Below are 27,936 nucleotides of genomic sequence, written 5' to 3'. Positions count from 1 at the left end.
AACCTGTCCCATAAGCCTGTTTTATCAGCGTCATTTATTAAAATGGGAGACAGGCAGAACATGACAGCCGCACAGAAAAAGGGAGCCTTTTCTGGCGGCTCAAGAAGTGTGAAACCATCCTGGTGTAGGATGGAAATGATACAGATGAAGAAACCCAGAGTTGGAATTTTAATCTCGGGGAAACATCTGTCCTTTGAGATGGAGAGAGTATGAGTGTGAGTTGCTGACTCGTTTCTCTCCTCCGCTGCTTCATCGCACATCCAGCATCTTTCCTTGCTTCCTTTTCTTTCTGGATACTCTGTCGTTTTATTTTGCATGCACATCTGGTAGAGTGCATTCATGTTCATTGCACTGCTTGCTTACAGTATACAATATCCATCCATCCATCCATCCATCCATCTCCTCCATCCATCCTTCCATCCTTCCTTCCTTCCATCCATCCATCCATCCTTCCTTCCTTCCTTCCTTCCTTCCTTCCTTCCATCCATCCTTCCATCCATCCTTCCTTCCTTCCTTCCTTCCTTCCTTCCTTCCAATCATCCATCCATCCATCCTTCCTTCCTTCCTTCCTTCCTTCCTTCCATCTCCTCCATCCATCCTTCATTCCTTCCTTCCTTCCTTCCTTCCATCCATCCATCCATTCATCCATCATCCATCCATCCATCCATCCATCCATCCATCCATCCATCCTTCCATCCATCCATCCATCCATCCATCCTTCCTTCCTTCCATCCATCCTTCCTTCCTTCCTTCTATCCATCCACCCATCCATCCATCCATCCATCTTTCCTTCCTTCCATCCTTCCTTCCTTCCATCCTTCCTTCCTTCCTTCCATCCATCCATGCATCCTTCCTTTCTTCCATCCATCCACCCATCCATCCTTCCATCCTTCCATCCTTCCATCCATCCATCCTTCCTTCCATCCATCCTTCCTTCCTTCCTTCCATCCATCCATCCATCCTTCCTTCCTTCCATCCATCCATCCATCCATCCATCCATCCATCCATCCTTCCTTCCTTCCATCCATCCATCCCACCATCCTTCCTTCCATCCATCCATCCATCCATCCATCCATCCATCCATCCTTCTTTCCTTCCTTCCTTCCTTCCTTCCATTCATCCATCCTTCCTTCCTTCCTTCCTTCCTTCCTTCCTTCCTTCCTTCCTTCCTTCCTTCCTTCCATCCATCCATCCTTTCTTCTTTCCTTCCTTCCTTCCTTCCTTCCTTCCATCCATCCATCCATCCATCCATCCATCCATCCATCCTTCCTTCCTTCCTTCCTTCCTTCCTTCCTTCCTTCCTTCCTTCCTTCCTTCCTTCCTTCCTTCCTTCCATCCATCCATCCATCCATCCTTCCTTCCTTCCTTCCTTCCTTCCATCCATCCTCTTCCACTTATCCCAAGTCGGATTGTGGGGCAGCAGCCTAAGCAGGGAAGTCCATGCTTCCCTCTATTTCTTCGTCCAGCTCCTCCCAGCAGATCCTGAGGTGATCCCAGGCCAGCTGAGAGACATAACCTCCTGGGTTTTAACCAGAGGCCTCCTACTGGACGACGTGCCTTCAGAAAACCCACGCATGCACGGGGAAGAACATGCAAATTCCAGGATGGAATTGCTAACCACTCGTCGGCTGTGCAGCCCATGTTTCCTGTTTCATCTTTGAAATAAAGCATCATTTAATAATGAAATATACATCAAATGATTTATGGTTTGTTCATAGAACGCACACATCACATCGTTTTACAACTTTCTGTCTCCTTTCTTCCTTTCCAGGAATGATGCCTTTAAGTGCACTGCATATTTCTGCCTGTTTCACATCAACATCTGTTATGACAAAATGAGAGACGAATATTAATGCATGGATAAGCTGCTGAACAGGACCTAAATATTATCTATGAAAACAATTCTTATAATTTATTTTAGTGCTCCATCACAACAGAAAAGAGATGATAAACGATAAAGTACATTAAAGAAAAAGCAGCAAAACACACCAAACATCACCAATTAACATCTCAATTGATAAAAGAAGCGAGGTGTAAAAATGACAGCATAGCACCTTTAATGCAAATTGGATGAACCGACATTAATCACAATGACACATCCTGGCAGAGTAAATAGTGCCAACCTATGCTGATGGCATTATGGACCTAAATTCGACTCCCATTGCATTTAAAATAAGAAGTATGACAATGCGATTAACATAAAATGATGTCTGTTTATAAGCAGACTAATTGAGCCTCCAGTGTCTGTCTGACAGGTGGTGACTAATTTACTGCCAAGGTGACTTGAAGGAGATTACGTTTCATCGGTAGTGGGGGGGGGGGGGGGGGGTAATGTGCACCTAGTATGTGTACATTGCATTTGTATGGTGTGGAACATAATAACAAGGGATGCAATGCATAGGGGTGTGACATAATATGAATATATATAACCCTATTATGAATTATCAATACACATGTATCCTTAGTTTTGCACCCTCATGTCATCTCGCGGCAGAAAATTCGGAGGAAGACAAAAAAAAAAAAAATTAATTGCACAATTTATGAGACATTTCTAGACACAGATTAGGTAATACCTTATGATGTTGAATTTGGAATACTCTGTTATTATAGGCATTAGCACGCAGGCCTCACAGCTAGGAGACCGGAGTTCAATTCCACCCTCGGCCATCTCTGTGTGGAGTTTGCATGTTCTCCCCATGCATGCGTGGGTTTTCTCCGGGTACTCCGGTTTCCTCCCACATTCCAAAAAACATGCTAGGTTAATTAGCGACTACAAATTGTCCATAAGTATGAATGTGAGTGTGAATGGTTGTTTGTCTATATGTGCCCTGTGATACTTTTTTTTTATTTTATTTACGAATATTCCGCATTCAATCAAAAACAGAATGATTATTATTATATTTTTGAAGCCATTAAATTTGAACATTTGGCCAAAACCCTTCTCAAAAATAAATCTAGCAAAAAAAAAAAAAAAAAGTCATAGTTCACGTCTTTGTAAGGAGCTAGGAGACCCGGGTTCGATTCCCCGCCGGGGTATCTCTGTGTGGAGTTCTCCCCGTGCATGCGTGGGTTTTCTCCGGGTACTCCGGTTTCCTCCCACATTCCAAAAAAATGCCAGGTTAATTAGCGACTCCAAATTGTCCATAGGTATGAATGTGAGTGTGAATGGTTGTTTGACTATAACCCCCGTGACCCTCGTGAGGAAAAGCGGTAGAAAATGAATGAATTAATGAATTTCTGGATACAGATTACGTAATGCCTTATTGACCACGTTCAAGGAAAAAAATTATTAGTTATTAGGAAAATTTGGAAAATTAGGTTAATTGACGACTCCAAATGTGAGTGTGAATGGTTGTTTGTCTAAATGCGCCCTGTGATTGGCTGGTGACCAGTCCAGGGTGTACGCCGCCTTTCGCCCGAAGACGGCTGGGATAGGCTCCAGCACCCCCGCGACCCTCATGAGGGTAAGCGGTAGAAAATGAATGAATGAATGTTATTATAGGCAATATTTGCAGATTGTTGCAGAGTTCAAGATGCATCAAATCTTTGTGAGTTGTGTCTTTTCCATTTCTTTGAATTCAAGCACTGTTGCCAGCTTTTCAGTAATAAAAGTAAAAATTGGATGTCCTACAAGTCCCAGATGTTGCTATCCTATAATTTGCATATGATCTGCATATGATCTTGTAAATGCTGTAGGAAAAAAACATTGTTGGAGAGACGAAAAAAAGTCAACAAAAACCCGCCTCTTTTATCCAAGCAAACGGAAGATTAAAAACCTTTTGCGTTTTAGAGATCCACCCCCGCGGTGTTGTGACTCGGAAGCAGATCTGAGTAGACCTGTCAACAGAACCCGCGGTTGCTCAGTAAGAACACAAAATAGGTGTGTCCCAAAAATACCAGAAAACTCCCTAAAGACCGCAGAAAAAGTCGCTAGATTTGTCGCAAGTCACTTTTGACAAAATGTCGAATGTCACCAGATCGAGTGACAAAACCGTCAAGTTGGCACCACTGAAGTCAAGATTGTTAATATTCGTCCAGTTCCTCAACGTATTTGACAACAAGCCCTACATTTAACTTAGTCTTGGTGACTTCCTGCTTCCTGGATCTTTTCCGTGTCCGGTTCCTCTGCATTCACCAGGACAGAATTCCTTTTCCGTTTTCACACAGCGGTCTTTCATGGATTCCGTCATTTGCAGTTGAGTGCCCTAATGCCATCTTCCACCGCAAGAACTCCAACCTTACATGGCGACGGTGACCTTGTGGTCAATGAGGTGGGTCGGCCCATCTGGTCGCCCCCATTTGGATAGCCAAATTTGCCAGTCTGGGTCTAACACTGTCAGAGTGTGTCGGTATTGACCACCATCGGTTGTCACAAAAAAACTGATCAATTGGGAAAACCCAATGCATGGTGTGTTCATAGTTACTCTGGACTCTAGTGTTTTGTTTCATACCACAAAAGTATTTTTCAAACGTATTACTGTACTCAATGTTCTCCGCTGAGATGCTCAGACAGATGGCCGAAGGAGAAACTGTCTGGGTCCCTGTGGTCTACAAACCACAATGCCGTCTCTGTCAATACACACACACATACACATGCACACATACGTAGTATCGGTATACAAAGCATGATTATCACCACATCTGCTGTAGAATGTGTATCCATACTGTCAATACTTACCAGACGCTTGAGTCGGTACACCCGTTAAATCTGTGGATCTCTAATACAATGGTAGTATTTATTTAGCATATAATTACGCTGTACATTTTAGGACATGTTCAGTTGTCCGATGTTCGATATCAGATGAGAAACATCAGATCTTCGGAATACACGCAGTCAATTTCAGCATCAAGTTACAGACACCGCTATAAAATCCATGAGGTGATGGGAAAAAGTTATTCATGTTTATCGTTTATGGTAACATCAGACCTTTACAAAAGTTCTTCAGAAAGAAATGGGAATTAAACTATGGTGAGTCCACCTGCTATTTTATTAGATTTGGGTGTTGTTGGTACTTTTGTGTATTGTGTATTTATGGTAATGGTAATGGTTTTATTTCATTTGAACATGCATCAGATTACAATTGAGTGCATCCCATAATCAGTTCACAGTTCCACATGTCCAAAAGGAGTAGGAAGAAGCAAAGCTTATTAAATCCTACCCTTCCATCTGGTACTTTTACAATCAGTAACTGTTACATTTGTTCACTTCCTGCTTTCCATAATACAGTTTAAGGTTTTTTGTTTTTTTTTTTTTTCATTTTGTAATTTTTTGTCCCGTACCGAAGTACATAGTGATATATATATAGCACATAATTTATTGTCATATAAATAACATTGCGTTTGAGCTAGCATAACATTTACACTATATTGTATGCTTGTTAAAATGCATAAAAGTATGAGATTATGTGCAAATCAGATACAGTATAATTGTTATGCAAGCTCACTTATGATGTTTTCATTACTGAACACCCATATCCTACCCCTCCATCTGGTACTTTTACAATCAGTAACTGTTACATTTGTTCACTTCCTGCTTTCCATAATACAGTTTAAGGTGTTTTTTTTAATGTTTAAATGTTTAAATGTTTACATGTTTAAATGTTTAAATGTTTAAATGTTTAAATGTTTAAATGTTTAAATGTTTAAATGTTTAAATTTTTAAATTTTTAAATTTTTAAATTTTTAAATTTTTAAATTTTTAAATTTGGAATTGAACTCCGGTCTCCATCGGTTACATATTTGATGTATATTCACATACAAATGAGGTCTGTCTTGCATTTCAAAAAATTGCAAATATAGTGTCCACATTGACATGAAAAAATCAATACAGGTCATATATGAGCAAAAAGTCAGCAGCGTGAACGTAGCCTTAGGTGTGTTGTCGACATAAACAAGGTCAACTTAAACGGGTTCCAATGCATACAAAGTACGTAGCTTGCCAGACTGTCATCTGTCATCAATGAAAAACTATTACTGGTGTCTAAGAGAGTTTTCGCTTCTTGTTTTTCAAATATTTCTCCGTGATGAGAGTACTACTGAAAAATACGTCAACATGTATCTACCCATTCACTCTGTTTATGTCTGTTGGTGTGTTTGTGTGTGTGTGTGTGTTTAAAAAAAAGCATACACACATTACAGTTTCTGATATGCTTCTCGAAATAGTTTCTTTGACCCTGATGGTAAACTCATACTAGGTGTAATATTGGCATATCACTTTGAACACAGTATTTCTCAGTTCCCACCATGAAGATGGAGAGAAATACATTCTTTTCACCCCTCGGCTGAAAATCTATAATTTTTTTTTCTTTTGTGGAAAAAAAAGCAGCATTTTTGTGACAAGTTTGCAAAATGACCGTGAAGGCCTGACGATGTAAGCACCCTAAATTAGCATGAAAGCAGCAGTCAAATCATCCAGCCCTTGTCACAAGACAGCAAGGAAACGAGTTGGGTGGCACAGACCTACATCCATACACAACACAAGTTAACAACAAAATTATTCTTGGCAACGTCAGAAATGCTCATGTGTGACATTTTGGGAATGACTAGAAGGCGACATATTGTGTCGTTGAGGTATGAAAATGTGTCATTCTTTCTGTCCAACTGACAAGGCAATGATTGATGGGACTGGGGAAGCTGGAACCAATACATTTTCATGATTAAACACCCAACATATGGTCTATATGTGCCCTGGATGGTGCCCAGTCCAAGGTGTACCTTGTCTCTTGCCCAAACTCAGCTGGGATAGGCTCCAGCATACCCCCTCAACCCTCCTGTATAGATGGAAACATTCAACTGAGGTCAATTACTGCAAGTGCAAGAGTGCGTTAATAAACATTACTCTTCTATGATGTGGTCTGCTGGGAGAACAGCATCACAGCAGCTGACAGGAAGAGGCTGGAAAAAACTGATAGAACTGAACTGAAGAATTCCAGCTCTGACCTGAATGATAGCTAACCTGTCCTCCATGATGGATAAAGATTCCCATCCCATCCAATGGTAATGGTTTTATTTCATTTGAACATGCATCAGATTACAATTGAGTGCATCCCATAATCAGTTCACAGTTCCACGTGTCCAAACCATGCAATAAACCATGCAATAACCGTGCAATAAACATGTGTCTTTGTCAACATGTATATAACGTATATAACATCTGACTCTTCAGGTGTCTGTCTAGCTGACCCTGTTGCCCAACTTGACAGAATCCCAAATGACTGAACCAGGCAAGTCTATGCATGCATCGGAAGGAAGTGTTTCACTGTGCCCTTCGCTGTTTTGAACGCTCCAATGAAGCTTATCAGAACATCTACACCATTCTGCTGTTCATGCTCATATATTACAATGAAATGTCAAGGTTGTTGCAGCTTAAGGGCTATTTAAGCAAGTATAAATTCAACCTTTATTTGAATAATGGTGGATAATTCACTATGATGACCACTATGATGGCTTCGTAATGGTCACACATGTGTACAAATATATGTGGACATGAAAGTGAATGATAATACCGATGCACTAGCTTACGCTGCTGTGTAAAGATTTTCTACAAGATGTTGAGGTGTGTCTGCAGGAGTTTTTATCCTTTCATCCAGAAGAACATTCCTGAGCTTAGTCATTTTAAATAAGAGGACCTTTTGGCTCAGAATCTGTGTTGTAGTTCAAAGCAAGTCAACTGTATTTATGCTGTGTAGCAGCAGCTCACAACCTACGTTATCTCAAGGCATTTCCCACATGGAGCAGGTCTAGTAACACGCTCCTCACGCATTAAAGGAAACCAACTGAACCCCATGTGAGCAAGCAATCGGAGACGACGGTGAGGAAAAACTCCCTCCAGGAGAGAAACCTCCAACCAAATGAACCAAACCTGCAGGCACTGGGATGTTTGGGGGTGGAAAAGGTGCCTTGCTTAAACTGTTGCCATGAAAGTTGAAGGTAATGGTAATGGTAATGGTTTTATTTCATTTGAACATGCATCAGATTACAATTGAGTGCATCCCATAATCAGTTCACAGTTCCACATGTTGAAAAGGAGAAGGAAGAAGCAAAGCTTATTAAATCCTACCCCTCCATCTGGTACTTTAACAATCAGTAACTGTTACATTTGTTCACTTCCTGCTTTCCATAATACAGTTTGTTTTTTTGTTTTAAATTTTTAAATTTTTAAATTTTTAAATTTTTAAATTTTTAAATTTTTAAATTTTTAAATTTTTAAATTTTTAAATTTTTTATTTTTTTTAATTTAATTTATTTGTACTCTGGTTTCATCCCACATTCTAAAAACATGCTATGTTAATTGGTAATGGTAATGGTAATGGTAATGGTAATTTAAAATTTAAAATTTAAAATTTAAAATTTAAAATTTAAAATTTAAAATTTAAAATTTAAAATTTAAAATTTAAAATTTAAAATTTAAAATTTAAAATTTAAAATTTAAAATTTAAAATTTAAAATTTAAAATTTGTTAGGTCAGAGGGAGACAGCAAAACAGGTTCAAATCTCTGGATTTTTGTCTTGGTACTTGTCCTCCCACAGTCCAGAAATATGGTAATTAGACATGAAATATGGTAATTGGACATGAATACTCTCATTTTCATCTTGTTTTCATACATTGTCTCAGCTATCGTACGGCCAAACAGTCAACCTAACAAATGATGAAAATGAATGCACGCATGATTAAGAGGTGTGCCAATACCTTTGTATATATTGTATGGAATAGGGAGTGTCTCACCATGGCAACTCTGGAATCAAGGATTATATCAGCAGAACGAGGAAATTCCCAAACAAACACTCGAATGTGCTGTGACAAGGCAAACAAAAGAGCTGCAGATGCACCAGGACTTGTAAACATCTGCTCCTCTAACACCTCCTCTAATATTAGATAACAGTCACCCCTCTCTTCTCACCATCTGTTCAATTGACTTTTCTTCCCGGGTGTGCGCTTGTGACACCTGTTCGATAGCCCATGCTGCCGAGGCGGCAAAGGTGCGTTGCGGGCTGAGAGGTGTTCTCGAAGGCCTGCTGTCCCATTGCGCTCGGCCATCCATTAGCACTTTATGACCGCCTCTCGGTCTGAGCTGTCCTAACACATGCAAAAGTAATTCTCTTTTCATTTCCGTTATCCCCGAACCCGACACCCGAGGGGACACCCTAGGCTGCAGTGATAGTGACTAGAATGCATCATAATCACACACACATGTAATGATGGAATGTTTCTTCTCTTTCCTCTATGAATTTATGAACAATGGAACTCACAGGAGGTCATTCGTCAATATAACAGTCTGATTCACGGTATCAACTTACAAAGAACGCTAAACTCATCACTCGTATTGGTATTTATATTGTATATTTCTTAGCTATCTTTTGAGTGTTGAGTTGCTGTGTGATGATTTTAGTGTGTTTTTTGCAACTAAAACTGCTATGTTACCAGATGTTTCCTAAAATATTTAAGGTTGTATGCATCCATGAATTTAAGTGTATATGACTATAAATAAAAAAAATAATAGTGTGATGATTTTAGTGTTTTTTTTGTTAGATGACACCATGAGTCATTGTTAAAATTAAAATGCAACTAAAACTGCTTTGTTACTAGATGTTTCCTAAATTCTTTAAGGTTATACGCATCCATGAATTTAAGTGTATATGACTATAAATAAAAAATGAATAGTGTGATGATTTTAATGTTTTTTTTTTGTTTTTGGTATTTGTATTGTATATTTCTTAGCTATCTTTTGAGTGTTGAGTTACTGTATGATGACGTTAGTGTGTTTTTTTTGTTAGATGACACCATGAGTCATTGTTAAAATTAAAATGCAACTAAAACTGCTATGTTACTAGATGTTTCCTAAAATATTTAAGGTTATACGCATCCATGCATTTAAGTGTAGATGAGTATAAATAAAAAAATAAATAGTGTGATGATTTTAGTGTTTTTGGTATTTGTATTGTATATTTCTTAACTATCTTTTGAGTGTTGAGTTGCTGTGTGATGATTTTAGTGTGTGTGTTTTTTTGTTAGATGACACCATGAGTCATTGTTAAAATTAAAATGCAACTAAAACTGCTATGTTACTAGATGTTTACTAAAATCTTTGAGGTCATACGCATCCATGAATTTAAGTGTATATGACTATAAATAAAACATAAATAGTGTGATGATTTTAATGTTTTTTTTTGTTAGATGACACCATGAGTCATTGTTAAAATTAAAATTCAACTAAAACTGCTGTGTTACTAGATGTTGCCTACATTTCTTAAGGTTATACGCATCCATGAATTTAAGTGTAGATGACTATAAACAAAAAATAAATAGTGTGATGATTTTAGTGTTTTTGATATTTGTATTGTATATTTCTTAGCTATCTTTTGAGTGTTGAGTTGCTGTGTGATGATTTTAGTGTGTGTTTTTTTTGTAAGATGACACCATGAGTCATTGTTAAAATTAAAATGCAACTAAAACTGCTGTGTTACTAGATGTTTCCTAAAATATTTAAGGTTATACGCATCCATGAATTTAAGTGTAGATGACCATAAATAAAAAATAAATAGTGTGATGATTTTAGTGTTTTTGGTATTTGTATTGTATATTTCTTAGCTATCTTTTGAGTGTTGAGTTGCTGTGTGATGATTTTAGTGTGTTTTTTTTATTAGATGACACCATGAGTCATTGTTAAAATTAAAATGCAAATAAAACATTAAACTAAAATGTTACTAGATGTTTCCTAAAATCTTTAAGGTTATACACATCCATGAATTTAAGTGTAGATGACTATAAATAAAAAAATAAGTAGTTTTAAAAAAAAATCTATTCCTTAATAATAATAATAATAATAATAATAATAATAATATGCTTGTGGAAATGAATATGAAGAGTACAGTATGTATGGGTTGCATATGTTAGTTGGCTACTCTAAATTATCCATAGGTATAAATGTGAGTGTGAATGGCTGAAAAGAATGCCTGAACAGAAATTATTGCACTTACAGTTCGGTGAAGGTGCGCAACGCGGTGAACAGTGATACCAGCATGGTGTTCTCCTTGCTCTTTACCTGAAACGGACAAACACATTTATGGTTGAATTGTCGATGTACTTTAAACACATTTAAGATGTGAACAGATCAGATATTCAGATACAAAAGCCTCAAAAACTGCAGCCAACAATGTGATATATCAGCATTTATCAACATTAGTAGTACAGTACTAGCTGTCATGTTGATATCAGAGTTGCTTCTATTGCTTCCAACTGAAGGAACCTTTTTCCAGCCGCATCATTTTTGAATTGCGCTAATTATTCATTCCAGCGTCAAGTTGTATTCAACATACATTTTTCATGCGCAATTTCATGTCTCTCTCTCAAACGCAGCTCTATTTATAGCATCCCTGAATGCCTTGCCAAAAGTAACATGGTAACAGCGAGTACGTGTTTAACGTCTACGGGACTTTCACACCATATGTTCTTCCCGCTGTGTGTCAGAGGTCCCTGCCAGCCAGCACGCTGCGCTCCCCAAACGCACCACAGCTTATTTTGTTGTTGCTGACATGCTAGAATGCCTCCTGTAATCACATGAAATATTCACCGCAAAATATGAAACAATTCAAGTCGCTATCCCAAAAGGAAATATCCTTCGTTAGGGTTCATTATACATTTAACAGCTTGAGACCTACCTAATCTGTTTCATCAATCTGTTTGATCAAATTTGATTGGCAGGGGTGCTCAGCATAATCAGTCACACAAAGAAGGTAGAAATTTACATCCCATTCATTTTTATGCTGTTTATCCTCACTCAGGTTGCGGGTATGCTGGAGCCTATCCCAGCTGTCTTTGGGCGAGAGGCGGGGTACACCCTGGACTGGTGGCCAGCCAATCACAGGGCACATATAGACAAACAACCATTCACACTCACATTCCTACCTGTGGACAATTTGGAGTCGCTAATTAACCTAGCATGTTTTTGGAATGTGGGAGGAAACCGGAGAACATGCAAACTCCACACAGAGATGGCCGAGGGCGGAATTGAACCCTGGTCTCCTAGCTGTGAGGTCTGCGTGCTAACCACTGGACCGCCGTGCCGCCCGTGAAAAGACCAAATTGTCATTAAAACCTTATGATATGTTTTAATGAATAATGATAAGAACATAGATAATACACTTAAAAGCTACGAAAACTACATTTGCAATACCAAACGAAGGCCCTGCTGACTGCAATACAAGGGAATACAAGAAGGTTACTGAGGGTATTGCATATTATTGCAGGAGCACAAGGAAGGGGTCAGGAGTTCACCAAGATAGTAGGGAACAAGGTTATGGGGAGACGGAGGATTATGAATTTAATAAGCTATGCTACGTGAGCTGAGGAGTACACTTCGCTTGAGTGCTGCATAATTCAGAATGAGAGATTATGCAAACTAGAATCAAAATTCTGGAAACTATTTATTGTGTTATATGCAAGGCTGTATAATTCCTGCGACTGTCATGTTTTTATTTAAATGTTATATGCAAACTCTTATATGTATATCTACATATAGCAGTGGTGTGGGCACCAACACCCTCTGTTGTTGTGTCCTTGGGCAAGAAACGTCACCCACTATGAATGCGTATGAATGTGAATACATTGTTACATGTTATTATTTTGATGATGATAGTGTCATTGTGAGATAGCTGCAATGAAAGCCTGTTGTTCCAGCAATCAAGTTTCACCTTCTAGTGACACCTAGTGACCAGTGTAGAATACCATCTAATTGTCTTTGAATGCATCTTTTGAATGTCTTCAATTTGTATTTTTTTCATTCACTAAAATACATAAAATTTGCTTAAATGTCCATACCTGTGCGACCCAAATGAGGATAAACGGCATAAGAAACGGTTGATTGGATGGATGGAGTTTGTTCATCATCTAACGGGAGCTAGGTGCACATTCACTAAGAAAACCATTTGTGTCGCACTTCACTGGAATCGATTAAGATCCCCTGCGGAGTCCACAAGGTTCCCCTTGCTCGAGGCGGCACATTCCTGTTGTCGCAGCATGCCTGTCTCAAGTTTGCTGATGAACACCCGAACGACTCAGACAAGGCACCCGGGAATGGGATGAGAGCCAAACAGGAAACAAAGGAGCAGCTCAAAAGAAGACTTATGCAATCCCTCGATTATCGCCGTTAATTGGTTCCAGACCTGACCATGATAAGTCAATTCCCGCAAAGTAGGATTCTCTCTTTATAAATAGAGTATTTATATATACTCTGTAGAGCATATAAAACTTGTTTAAAACCTTCTAAATGTGGGTTTTAACATCATTAGAGCCCTCAAGACATGAAATAGCACCCCTATGGTTACCATTACACTCATATTAACCAATATTGACGACATAATCTGAGAAAATAAGCCACTTAAGACACAAATGAAATTCATGCTCATGTGCGTTGCGAACAGGAAGCGAAGTCGGGAGTTTAGAGTTGAGTTATTAGCCTAGCCTATGTTATTATTTTGTTGATGATGGTGCCATTGTGAGATAGCTGCAATGAAAGCCTGTTGTTCTAGCAATCAAGTTTGAGTGAGGTAGAATACCACCTCATTGTCTTTGAATGCGTCTTTTAAATGTCTTCAATTTGTATTTGTGTTCATTCAGCCACTAAAATACATAAAATTAGCTTAAATTGCCATACATTTTTTTTTTACGAATAGTCCGCATTCAATCAAAAAACAGAACGATTATTATTATATTTTTGAGACCCGTGTTCGATTCCCTGCTGGGGTATCTCTGTGTGGAGTTCTCCCCGTTCATGAGTGGGTTTTCTTCCGGGTACTCCGGTTTCCTCCCACATTCCAAAAACATGCTAGGTTAATTGTGCTAGCTTCTCATTCTCATAGACAGCAACTTCTTCATCTCTAGCTGCAAATCAACAAATCTCTACAGGACTCATCTGGCGAACATCAGCATGACGAATTAGATCTCCGTGAGTAGTGTCAAGCTCCTTCATTAGCGTTTTCCGTAAGTGCTGTTGAAGAACTTTGACTCTAATTGAGTTGATGAGTGTGTCGACGAGTGTCGGGACATCAGAAAAGTCCAGGATTTTCTCCAATGGGGCCTGCTGATGAATAATTCAGTGGGAGCTCAGACATTGTGGGAAATCAGCATCATTGAGGCACAGCGCTATAAACCCTACAGGCGCACCACTCGTAGCCGGCGCTCTGTCAGTCGTCATCACTGACAGTTTATGGATGGAAAAGTCATTTTCACAAACATGTTTTTTAACATATCTCTTGTTATGACTGTTGGAAGTCATCATTTGGTGTAGAATCCTGGAACACCATTCTGACACAAACAATATCTATTATTATATATGTAAATACCTGTATATATGTGTAGTGATTCGTAACGAAAAATATTCACATATTAAGACCACAACCTCCGATAGCAACTCAAGCCTTCTCTTAAAAGTTGCAGAACCAAGTGAGATACGGGATACAGTTGATTGTTGCTCTGATGTATATATATATATTACCTCGTAATTTGGTACGAGGTACATTATTAACCCCCCCCCCCAAAAAAAAAACTTAAACTGTATTATGGAAAGCAGGAAGTGAACAAATGAAACAGTTACTGATTGTAAAAGTAAACTGTATTATGGAAAGCAGGAAGTGAACAAATGTTACGATGGTACCCATTATGTCATTGTATGTCATATCACCTCATACTTCAGTACATGACAAGAAAAAAAATAAAAAACTACATTAGGAAAGCAGGAAGTGAACAAATGTAACAGTTACTGATTGTAAAAGTACCAGATGGAGGGGTAGGATTTAATAAGCTTTGCTTCTTCCTACTCCTTTTGGACATGTGGAACTGTGAACTGATTATGGGATGCACTCAATTGTAATCTGATGCATGTTCAAATGAAATAAAACCATTACCATTACCATTACCATTACCATTACCATTACCATTACCATTACGATGTCGTCTTCGCTTTGTTTTTGCTTGAATAATTCCCCATCTGTAAACAGATTCTTGTGTTTATCCAAACGGTGACTAATACAAAACGATGCTTCAGAGACCACCTGCTGGGCTTTCGACTCACATTCGAACTCTCTGACTTAGCACATAAAGGAGTTTTTGGTGGAAGGAGCTCCTTGAACTTTGGTTGGTGAGTGTTGTGATGCCTCTACAGAGTCCGTTTTTTTACTCAGCGCTTGTTTTTGGTGCTCTTTGATTGGCCAATCTGCAGGGGGGTACACTGATATGATATTTGTCATCGTTATATGCTCGACTCGTACGTTCCCAAAGATCGACGGGTTGGAGATACCTGAACTACTGCATGTTTTTGTGACCTCTAGACTGGATTTCTGCAATTCCATTGCAGGACATCTGTAAAGACCGACCAAAGTAGATGGTAGTGAGGGTTGTGACTTCGTAGGCATTAATAGGCGCTGGCAAAATCAGGATGGCAGCTCATTTTCTGTGGAAAAAAAAGTGCATTTACTTTGGTGTCTGGGTTCTCGGCAGTACTTGCCAGGAAGACCGTCCTCAAAATAACACTGGCTTCAAATAGTCATTTGAAGTTGCATGCGTACTGGTTTTGTGGTCTAATTGATTTAAAAAAGAGTGCCATCATGGTTATACAGTATCGGTTCTGTGACCTCGGGTGTTTGATCTCGCCTTTATCCTTCCTGGCTCTCTCTCTCCCTGTCTCCCATTTTCATAAACATGCCATCTGTGCACTCTCACACTTATTCATTTCAGCCTCTGTGCATAATAAACACTCCTATCTGGAGCGGCTAACAATCTATTCATATAAGACTTGATCAATCTAATGACTCCACTATTTCAGGAATTTCAGTCATAGAGTGATTTATGGGATCAATTTTGACTTTGCAAAACTGCCCTCAGCAACAAAAATTACACACCATTTTAGTCAATGAGCACACATGAGAACATTAGTTGCGTTCTTTCACCAAGAAGCTTTGTCAGAAGAGATCATTTTGTGTTCAGTTATCCATAAACGGAAGCGATACAAGAAAAGTGAGGAAGAGAAATGTGAGGGATGTCAGGAATTACACAAGTCAGCCCAAAGTCAGCTGGGATAGACTCCAGCATACCCCTGCAACCCAAATGAGGATAAACGGCATAAGAAACGGTTGGATGAATGGATGGAGTTTGTTCATCATCTAACGGGAGCTAGGTGCACATTCACTAAGAAAACCATTAGTGTCGCACTTCACTGGAATCGATTAAGATCCCCTGCGGAGTCCACAAGGTTCCCCTTGCTCGAGGCGACACATTCCTGTTGTCGCAGCATGCCTGTCTCAAGTTTGCCAATGAGCACCCGAACGACTCAGTCAAGGCACCCGGGTATGGGATGAGAGCCAAACAGGAAACAAAGGAGAAGCTCAAAAGAAGACTTATGCAATCCCTCGATTATCGCCGTTAATTGGTTCCAGACCTGATAAGTCAATTCCCGCAAAGTAGGATTCCGTCTTTATAAATAGAGTATTTATATATACTCTGTAGAACATATAAAACCTGTTCTTCTAAATCTTCTAAATGCAGGTTTTAACATCATTAGAGCTTCAAGACATGAAATAGCACCCCTATGGTTACCATTACACTCATATTAACCAATATTGACGACATAATCTGAGAAAATAAGCCACTTAAGACACAAATGAAATTCATGCTCATGTGCGTTGCGAACAGGAAGCGAAGTCTAGTTTAGAGTTGAGTTATTAGCCTAGCCTATGTTATTATTTTGATGATGGTGGTGCCATTGTGAGAAAGCCTGTTGTTCCACCAATCAAGTTTCACCTTCTAGTGACACCTAGTGACCAGTGTAGAATACCATCTCATTGTCTTTGAATGCGTCTTTTTAATGTCTTCAATTCATATTTTTGTGTTCATTCAGCCACTAAAATACATGAAATTAGCTTAAATAGCCATACATTTTTATAACGAATAGTCCGAATTCAATCAAAAAACAGAATGATTGTTATTATATTTTTGAAGCCACAAAATTTGAACATTTGGCCAAAAACCCTTCTAAAAAATAAACATAGCAAAAAACAAATGTCATAGTTCATGTCTTTGTAAGGAGCTAGGAGACCTGGGTTCGATTCCCCACTTGGGTATCTCTGTGTGGAGTTCTCCCCGTGCATGAGTGGGTTTTCTTCCGGGTACTCCGGTTTCCTCCCACATTCCAAAAACATGCTAGGTTAATTAGCGACTCCAAATTGTCCATAGGTATGAATGTGAGTGTGAATGGTTGTTTGTCTATATGTGCCCTGTGATTGGCTGGGTGTACCCCCGCCTCTCGCCCAAAGACAGCTGGGATAGGCTCCAACAAAATGTTACATTTGTTCACTTCCTGCTTTCCTAATATAGTTTAAGTTTTTAATTCTTTTAATTCTTTTAATTCTTTTAATTCTTTTAATTCTTTTAATTCTTTTAATTCTTAAATGTTTTTTAAACATTTTTAAAATTTTTAATTTTTAATTTTCATTTGTCACATACTAAAGTACATGGTGATATGATATGAGGTGACTTTGGTATGAAGGTTCAAATCCCATGTATGCAGAGTGGACTGGAGAAAAAAAAAACAAAAAAAAACACAGTAGCTCCGTTTTATAAAACTCCACTAAACCATCCAGCAATCCTACTTTTGGTCCTTTGCACAGTTTATTTGCTTACAGGCCATCTTGTTGACAGCAAACTTTATTTATACACTGCATCATATATGATGTAGTATGAATGTGAGTGTGAATGGTTGTTTGTCTATATATGCCCTGTGATTGGCTGGGGACCAGTCCAGGGTGTACCGCGACTATCGCCTGAAGACAGCTGGGATAGGCTCCAGCACCCTTGCGAGGATAAGCAATAGAAAACGAATGAATGAATATTCAAATACACATACCCTGCAGTATTTGTTTATTAGTAAAATGCATACAATGGCATCACATTAAAATAAGCGTGTATTGCTGCCTATGTCAGTATAGTTTGATATTGGTATCAAGCATCTCTACATTGCCTCATTCCTGGTAATAATGCTTAAAGACAATAAAAAGTACTAACAAACCGCAAGTTCGAGTACCAACAACAATACAAGAAGAGGGACAAAAGTCAAAGGAGGATAAAGATGAATGAATGATAGGCGGAGCGCAGGGAGAGATGCAGTGACATTTGGCACCCATTACCATGGTCCGCAGAGTGTCTGCAGCTTCTGGCTTTTTTTGTGCACTGATGTGGAATACGGGCGAGCTGTGACTGGGCACATATTTATTTACAGAGTAACCTAAGGTAACACAGGCAAAGTTTTCAAGAAATGGAAGCACCGCCCGGGGCAGGTTTTGGATCTCACGGACAAATCAGGGATGACAGGGCATGCTTGAATGGGTGCTAGCTCAGATAAACTGTAAGTGGCAACACGATCCGTGTACATGCACCTTCCGCAACTCAGAATTAGGAGATTAAAAATATTCCAGATAGCTAAAGCAGAGGGTGGAAAGGTTCATCCAGTGGATTTAATCACTCACTAATTAAAATTAGTAGAAGTCTATTAGATAAAAAAAAAAAACACACATCCACAAGTGCAGAAATCGAGTCAAAGTTTTACTGCTAATTAGTGGACAGCAGTACACATTACACAATGGTAATGGTTTTATTTCATTTGAACATGCATCAGATTACAATTGAGTGCATCCCATAATCAGTTCACAGTTCCACATGTCCAAAAGGGGTAGGAAGAAGCAAAGCTTATTAAATCCTACCCCTCCATCTGGTACTTTTACAATCAGTAACTGTTACATTTGTTCACTTCCTGCTTTCCTAATATAATGTAAGTTTGTTAAATTAAATTAAATTAAATTAAATCAAATCAAATCAAATCAAATCAAATCAAATCAAATCAAATCAAATCAAATCAAATCAATTCAAATCAAATTAAATTAAATTAAATTAAATTAAATTAAATTAAATTAAATTAAATTAAATTAAATTAAATTAAATATATATCAATATTAAGTACCAAAGTACCGAAGTACAAGGTGATATGACCATCCAATAATGTGTACCATAGTAAGTGTCAATATAGTGATATATATAACACATCATGACTGGTTCAAGACTCTTCATCCTTGTATTTAGCAAACATCAACAAAGTTTTTTATTTTTATTTTTATTTTTATTTTTATTTTTATTTTTATTTTTATTTTTATTTTTATTTTTATTTTTATTTTTATTTTTATTTTTATTTTTATTTTTATTTTTATTTTTATTTTTATTTTTTGGTCACGTACCGAAGTACAAGGTGATATGACCATACAATGACATAATGGGTACCATAGTAAACACATAAATAGCTGCTCCTCCTCCACAGCCCCATTTACCCAAAGGTGTTCCCCAAGGTTCGACGCTTGGTCCTCTTCTCTTCATCCTCTACATCCTTGCACTTGGCAATATCATCCGTCATTCACTTTCACATTCACTTCCTGCTTTCCTAATATAGTTAGTTTTTTTAAAATTTTGAATTGTTTGAATTTGTTTTAATTTTAAAATTTTCTTTAAAAATTTTTAATTTTTTTTCATTTTTTAATTTAAAAAAAAATATTTAATTTTTTTGTCCCGTACCGAAGTACGAGGTGATATGACCATGAACTGATGAACTATATCAGCAAGTTGAAGTATTTGTAATTTTAAAAACAAGGAGTTAGTATGTTCTCTGTAGGCAGCATTATGAATTATCCTTACTGACCTTTTTTTGCAGTACATTTATCGAGTGAAGATTGCTTTTATAGTTATTAGCCCATATTTCCACACAATAAGTAAGATATGGTAGAACCAGAGAGCAATAAAGAGTGTGGAGTGATTTCTGATTGAGAACAACAAATTTTGCTTTGTTCAATACTGAAATATTTCTGGCCACCTTATGTTGTATATTTGTAATATGAGGTTTCCAGCTCATATTTTCATCTATTGTGATCCCCAGAAATGTATTTTCCTTCACCCTTTCAATGTCTACAACGTCTATTTGTATTTGCTGGTGTGTGTCCTTTCACAGCATGATTTTAGTTTTATTAAGGTTCAAGTAATGACAATTAATGTACAATGATTTTAGTTTTACTTAGGTTCAAGTAATGACAATTAATGTACAATGATTTTAGTTTTACTTAGGTTCAAGTAATGACAATTAATGTACAATGATTTTAGTTTTATTTAGGTTCAAGTAATGACAATTCATGTACAATGACAGTATACAGTCATAAAAGTCAGTATCCCTGGGCAATGAGATTTTTCCAATAATTTGTTTACCATCTATGCAAAATGTATCTGAAAAATTAAAAATGCAAAAAATATGAGTGCATGTTGAGTGTTGTGCACCTTTGCTAAACCTTCCTGTGAGTATACATCCATATTGCACTAAACGAAAAATGGCTTTACACGTTATTCCGCATATACAATCTGCTTTGAATCCACTCTCTATGAATTAAAAATGACTCCATGTGATAGCAGCTTTCACCGATGCTTTTATTCTCCAAAACTTACGAGATATTTCACATTTGAACAGTCAGAAGTCAACCTCCTTCTCCGCTCACTTCAGTGCCCTGGCATGTCTTTTTCCTCGTCCCTGCTGTGTACGTTTTACATATTTGATAACCCGCCGTGTGATTGCATTCACATGCCAAGCCTGCCTGTCAGATACGAATATACTAGGAGTGGAAAACTCCAAAAACAGGGGCTTGATTTTGATTTCAATGGTTTCATTCTGCTTATGTCTTAATATGAGAGCTGAGAATTGTGTACATATGTTGGGTTGTATCGAAAATAAACATCACAATAACACAACAACAATGGTTGGTTCCCTTTCATTTATTCATTCATTCATTTTCTACCGCTTTTCCTCACAAGAGTCACGGTTGTGCTGGAGCCTATCCCAGCTGTCTTCGGGCGAGAGGTGGGGTACACCCTGGACTGGTGGCCAGCCAATCACAGGGCACATATAGACAAACACACTCACACTCACATAATTCACACTCACATTCATACCTATGGACAATTTGGAGTCGCCAATTAACCTAACCTAAAATACAAAAATAATGTTTTTTAAAAAATTCAAAAGAAAATTATGGAAAGCAGGAAGTGAACAAATGTAACAGTTACTGATTGTAAACGTACCAGATGGAGGGGTAGGATTTAATAAGCTTTGCTTCTTCCTACTCCTTTTGGACATGTGGAACTGTGAACTGATTATGGGATGCACTCAATTGTAATCTGATGCATGTTCAAATGAAATAAAACCATTACCATTACCATTACCATTACCATTACCATTACCATTACCATATTAGATTAGATGATCATGCATAATTCCAGAATTTAATATTGTCCTTTAGAAAACAAAGTCACTGTAATACGAACTGTGAAAAAATCCAAATGATCTAATGAAAACATTAATGTCCTACTCTTTGTATTTGACTCATAGAAACGTGAGTCTTGCAGCTGCCACACTGAAAATAAATCGATTCATCAACAACGAGGGCTTTTGGCTGGGTTTTTTTTTTTTTACGAGGAGCAACACAATCACGGATCATTTTCTAGCACAGTGACTCACACACAGCCTGTATTTACGTCTTTGTCTGTTATTGGGTGTCTCTCTGCACCTTTATCTCCTCTCCCACTTGTGTTTCACTCTCAACCCACTCTCCCAGCAGGGAGAAGGCACAGACGCTGCTTAGCTAATGCTCCTGCTGCCTCCGTGTTACTTTTTTACTTCTGACTGCAAATGGCCAATATGTCACCAAACCTCAAAGCCGCTCTTGTACGGTGACAAACATGCAGAACTTGACACTCGGTGGAGAACGCTCTCTCTTGAAAGGTTTGCATGAAACACGCATGTAAAGTTAGGATCAAATCCCTGTGATGGGCAAAAATTTGAAGGGAATATTTAATAGATTTAAATGAAAGAAGACTACATCTTACACTAAATGACATGAACCCCTTAAAAGGTATTAGCACATGATGTGCTATATATATCACTATATTGACATTTACTATGGTACACATTGGTACACGTCATACCACCTCCTACTTCGGTACATGATTTAAATAAAATAAAATAAAATAAAATAAAATAAAATAAAATAAAATAAAATAAAATAAAATAAAATAAAATAAAATAAAATAAAATAAAATAAAATAAAATAAAATTTATTTAACAAAAAAATCTAAAAAATTAAAACATTTAAAACAATTTTAAAAAATTAAAACAATTAAAAAAAATTACAAATTTTAAACATTTTAAAAATTAAAAAAAAGTAAAACTTTTTTTACTTTTGTAAAAGTACCAGATGGAGGGGTAGGATTTAATAAGCTTTGCTTCTTCCTACTCCTTTTGGACATGTGGAACTGTGAACTGATTATGGGATGCACTCAATTGTAATCTGATGCATGTTCAAATGAAATAAAACCATTACCATTACCAAAATGGAGCTGCTGCAATTTCATTCTATTATATGTAAAATGACAATAAAGGGCATTCTGATTCTGGTTCTGATTCTGACAAGGAGTTACCTCGTAGAAGATCAACCTCTTTCTTTTTTCGACAAGACTACGTATGTTGGCAATCCTCACATCCTGAACCTTAAGCGACATTAAGCTGGATGTCAAGCGGTCATTGGTTCAAGGCCACGACAGAACACTGCAATTTTTAATGCAGACACAGGAGGCATTAAGTAATAATAATAATAATAATACATTTTATTTGTATAGCGCTTTTTTATTCAAGAAAAATAAATAAAGATGCATTAAAATACAATATCCAAACATTCATTCAGAGCTAAAACAAGGCTAAAAGCGGGGCGGGGGCACTCCAGAACTCCAGAACTTAGCACCTCATCACTTATCTTTGCACCATTTCAAGCTATTCATTGGATGTGCAAAACTGTATGAAACGTTTTTGCCAAAAAAACACATCCAAACTACAAGAGGGGCGTTCTAAAAGCGAGATTAGACCGTATTTGTAAAGGAATGAGTGCGGTCGGAGTGTGGACTCTGATGCGGGCTGTCAGGTGTGACTGCAGTGCCCAGCAGGAGAGAAGGGAGAAGGTTTGAGGTGACTCAGAAGGAAACGCTGGTCACGTTTCTGCTATTTCAGAGAAAGAGTGACACAGTGTGACAGGGTGCTCGTGTGTTCATAAAAAAACCCCAGGACCTCCATCACACACCACAACGAATCTTTTGACCTTTTAGAGCAATGTGTATGCACACAGAGTATATATATATATATATATATATATATATATATATATATATATATATATATATATATATATATATATATATATATATATATATATATATATATATATATATATATATAAATATAAAAATGGACACTGGTATGGTGCGTTGGCAGTGTGTTGTGCAGCACGTGTGTTTTACAGGGAGGCATGCTTCTATTTTTAGCACAACCTGATGATGTATTACGCTGCCAGTTTTTGCCATAAGGCTCAAAACAGCTGAGGTCCGGGAGTCGCTTCAGAACATTAGATTTATAGTCCTGAGTTGCTGAGATTTTTATGCACAAAACGACAAGATAGCCTAAATATGGTATTTCCCCCTTCAGTTATTCCAGATTAATGACTATAACACAGTTGTGCGGTCATCAATTGTGCATAAAAAATCCATAAAATGGTAACAGTGGGATATATTATGGTAAGTCGATGAGTACCAGACTGTGAGTGCTGTTAAACAGATAGCATAGACAGCAGGATTATAATTTAAAAAAAACAATAACTGTTTGTGCTTCTTCTTCTAGGACTATGTACAGTTGAAGTTGATTCTAAAAAGCATAATCAGAAGATGATAAGAAATAATAAAATATAATAATAGTAATAATAATTGTATTAAAACAATTGCAATCACCACAATTATGTTATCTTTTTTAATTAAAAATGAATTATAATTTAATTATTTATTTAATAATAAATTAATTAGTAAATAATTAATAAACAATTATTTAATAATTTAAAAATTATTAAATAAATTATTTAACAATTAATTAATTATATAATAATAATACTTTATTTTAAAATTATTACATATGTGGGAAAGTGAAAATCTGTAAATGTAATAACTTCCCACAAATGTAATATAAAAAAATAATGATCTTTGTTGTTGTTGTTGTTGTTGTTTCTTCTTCTTTTAATGAGGGAGAAGGTGTAGATGTCATTTAGAGAATTTTAACAAGATAATTATTTTTTTTCTTTTTTTGTGGACAAAATACTATTCAAAGAGTATCATTTGAATTACATTAATTAATTAATACTAATAAATTATTTTTATTATTAAGTAATTACTTAATTATTAAATAATTAATTTAAATTATTATTATTAAATTATTACATGATTGTGAATTATTAAATAATTTCTAATTACTAATTAATTAATTATTAAATAAATAATTACATTATTAAATTATAATTTATTTTTAATTTAAAAAGTTAACATAAATTTAAAAAGATAACATAATTGTGGTAATTGCAATTGTTTTAATACAATTATTATTACTATTATTATTATTAATTATTATTATTATTTATTATTTATTTTGATTATTTCTTCCCCATATACACACAAATTCACACATACAATAATATACTGTAACTAAATTGCACATGTACGCCAACAAACAAAGCGAATTTTGATTTTTGGTGCTTTGTAAATATTGTTGTGATATTTACACCAATTAAGCAAATTTGAATCAATTCAAATTTTAATTCATTATTATGTTTGCAGTAGGCAAATTTTATTACATTTGTGGGAAATGTATTACATTTGCGGGATTATTACATTCAAAGCTACAGATTTGTATTATTATGTTTGTGGTTTATTACGTTTGCGGGTGTAACAAGCACATTAAATTTGATAATCTTGTGTCATCTTTTCTCTTAGTCACATCCATGTTTTTTTTGTGTTTGTTTCAAATTTCAGTCGTCATCATGCATCCTCGGCCCCACCCTCCACATGTTTGTCAGAGGGTCCCTTAATGGTCTACTGCATTATTTACAGGTCAGGGCTATTTTTAGACATTTTGAATTACGGCCATCGGGCACCTAAATGAGGCCTGCCGCAACCAGAAAGTATTTGATAGCTGTACTGATTCTGCGTTCATATTAGATTCATTGAAATAGCTTTTCCAGGCAGCCTAATGTCATATTTTCCAGTAATAGTATAGCAATCCATTCTGTATGCTTTCATTAGTGTAGCAGTCGGACCCTCTGGGATCAGCGTGCAACCAGATGCCGGCTCCATCGGCCCCCACAGCATGCGCCATCATCCATATAATCCCTGCTCGCTTCTTTGTCTTTTTCTCTTGTTGTGTCTGTTTTTCATTTTCATATTCGTTTAGTGATTTCCCAGCTTGTGGCCAATCTCATGCAAATGAAATTTCTTATTCTGCTGTAAATTTTTTTTGTCATTGTTAGCCTGAGTAATTTAATCGAATGTTAAAATACTAAGCGAAGTGAGCAGTGCTAGGTAGCATGTGAGTGTTGCGTCAAAACATAATTATATTTATCACTTACATAGTTTAGCGGACAAGCTCACAGCTACAATAATGTTACAGGTTTCCTGGTTTCGAGCGCATACACGTAAATTAATTACAAGTATAATTTCCGTCTGTCAACATGAGACTCCTTCAAGAAATAGTCACAGCGGAAAAATATATTATGTGTGGCTCACACACAGCCACGCTACTCATAACACTGGACTGTTAATACAATAATAAATACAATAATAGAGTATAATATAATACATAATAAAGGAGAAATATTGCATTTTAATGTCAACCTGGATGCAATGATTGATTTCAAAAACAAGCTACTGTCAGCCGAAACCAACCCAAAACAACATCAACAAACTCAAATTTCCTTTCTGCATGCAGCAGTTCCAATCAGATTTTGCCATGTCAATGTACTCAATGTACTGGGGCCTTCAGAATCAGTACTGCTGGCCCACTATTAGCAATCGGGCTGTTAACTAATCAGATTTCATTACATTCATTTTTCATTCATTTTCTACCGCTTATCCTCACGAGGGTCGCGGGGGGTGCTGGAGCCTATCCCAGCTGTCTTCGGTCGCCAGCCAATCACAGGGCACATATAGACAAACAACCATTCACACTCACATTCATACCTATGGACAATTTGGAGTCGCTAATTAACCTAGCATGTTTTTTGGAATGTGGGAGGAAACCGGAGTACCTGGAAAAAACCCACGCATGCACGGGGAGAACATGCAAACTCCACACAGAGATGGCCGAGGGTGGAATTGAACTCAGGTCTCCTAGCTGTGAGGTCTGCACGCTAACCACACGACCACCGTGCAGCCACATTTTAAACATGAAATATGCTAAAGTCAGTCTAACAATATATAGTAGTCTACCCAGCCATCAATTTTCTTTACCGCTATCCTCATAAGGGTCGCGGGGGTGCTGGAGCCTATCCCAGCTGTCTTCAGGGTGCCAGCCAATCACAGGGCACATATAGACAACAACCATTCACACTCACATTCATACCTATGGACAATTTGGAGTCGCTAATTAACCTAGCATGTTTTTGGAATGTGGGAGGAAACCGGAGTACTCGGAGAAAACATGCAAACTCCACACAGAGATGGCTGAGGGTGGAACCCGGGTCTCTTAGCTGTGAGGTCTGCACGCTAACCACTCGACTACTGTGCAGCCCTACATGTGTACTTCTTTTTTCTAATTGGACTTGCATATACATTGGATTCCTGCTCGATTACTTCTGTCTTTTATACACATACGTGCGCATTTTCACGTGCATCATTTACGTTTTAAACATTGAATATAGTCAGCGAACCCCGAGCCGGGGTACATCAATTTAATTACGCCGCTTTAAAATCAATTAAGCAGGGACATTTTGTGCTGCATTTAATTCACATTTTAGTTCCCCTGAATTTGAATGAGGTGACGATGAGGACTATAAAGTCACAATGCATTAAATTGGCTCTGTGCTTAAATGGAGGAGTGTCTCCTGTAAGGAAGGCGCTCCGACCCATGAGCGAAAAATACTTGACAGACACGGAGATATGCATACATTCCATGCATGGCACAAAAACAGCTAAAAAAAAAAATAACTTTAATGCTGCGTTACATCACTAATCACCAGAGAAGAAGACGACGATGAGGACTGAAGACAAGGTGAGTGGATATGAATGATATTAACATTCTATTATTATATTGGATTTTTATCTGACCCTGCTGTCCTCATGTTATATTCACGTGGTGAAGGCAATCGTTGTGTACTAGGGCAATACTAAACAAGCCAATCACGCCTACACGCCATCACTCATCCCTTCATTGACATCTTTCAGAAACATTGCCTTTCTGTCACCTTGTCAAAGAGATGAATTGTTTACATAAAATGGAGTTGGGTCATTAGCAAGCGCCTTGCCCACACATGAGGTTTAATAAGCTGGGGGTGGTGGAAGGGGGGTGGCGGTTTCATCCAAAAGCTTGTCAAGGTTTGTCAGAGCCTCTTAATTGCTCCAATCACGCCGTTTGTCTGGTCATGTCCACTTTCGATGTGTGTGGCATTGAACTTACGTACATCAAAAGCAGTCACGAAAGCATTCTGCATTTATGTCTTGTATAAAATATTACACCCCTCTCAGTATGTTTTAGTGTCTACCTTGCAATCTTAAGATGTTTTAAGATATTTTTAAGGCGTTGAATGGGCCGGCCCCCCAAATACATCGCAGACCTCATCCAAATTTACTCTCCAACTTGTGGTGCCCAAGACGAGACTTAAGACCAAAGGAGACCGAGCCTTTTCTAAGCGATGGAACTCTCCCCCCTCCCAAGTAAAAAAGGCCCCCAACATCGAAAGTTTTAAGTCTCGTCTTAAAACCCACTTTTATTTTCTGGCTTTTAACTC

General features: G+C 37.3%; 1 protein-coding gene across 6 annotated transcripts in view; it reads right to left on the bottom strand.

Annotated features, from left to right (window-relative positions):
- Positions 1-27,936, bottom strand: part of sphkap (SPHK1 interactor, AKAP domain containing) — a 120,586-nt gene that overhangs the window by 45,646 nt on the left and 47,004 nt on the right. For all 6 annotated transcript variants that reach the window (XM_058079040.1, XM_058079041.1, XM_058079039.1 and 3 more), the window contains one exon: positions 10,978-11,042. In XM_058079040.1, coding sequence (XP_057935023.1) covers positions 10,978-11,021 — 44 coding nt within the window. In that variant the 5' untranslated portion in view covers positions 11,022-11,042. The remainder of the gene's footprint in view (positions 1-10,977; positions 11,043-27,936) is intronic.

This window comes from Doryrhamphus excisus, chromosome 8 (genome assembly GCF_030265055.1).
Source record: "Doryrhamphus excisus isolate RoL2022-K1 chromosome 8, RoL_Dexc_1.0, whole genome shotgun sequence".
Taxonomy (NCBI): domain Eukaryota; kingdom Metazoa; phylum Chordata; class Actinopteri; order Syngnathiformes; family Syngnathidae; genus Doryrhamphus; species Doryrhamphus excisus.
Note: the sequence above shows the minus strand (reverse complement) of the source record. Positions and strands in the feature narration are given on the sequence as shown.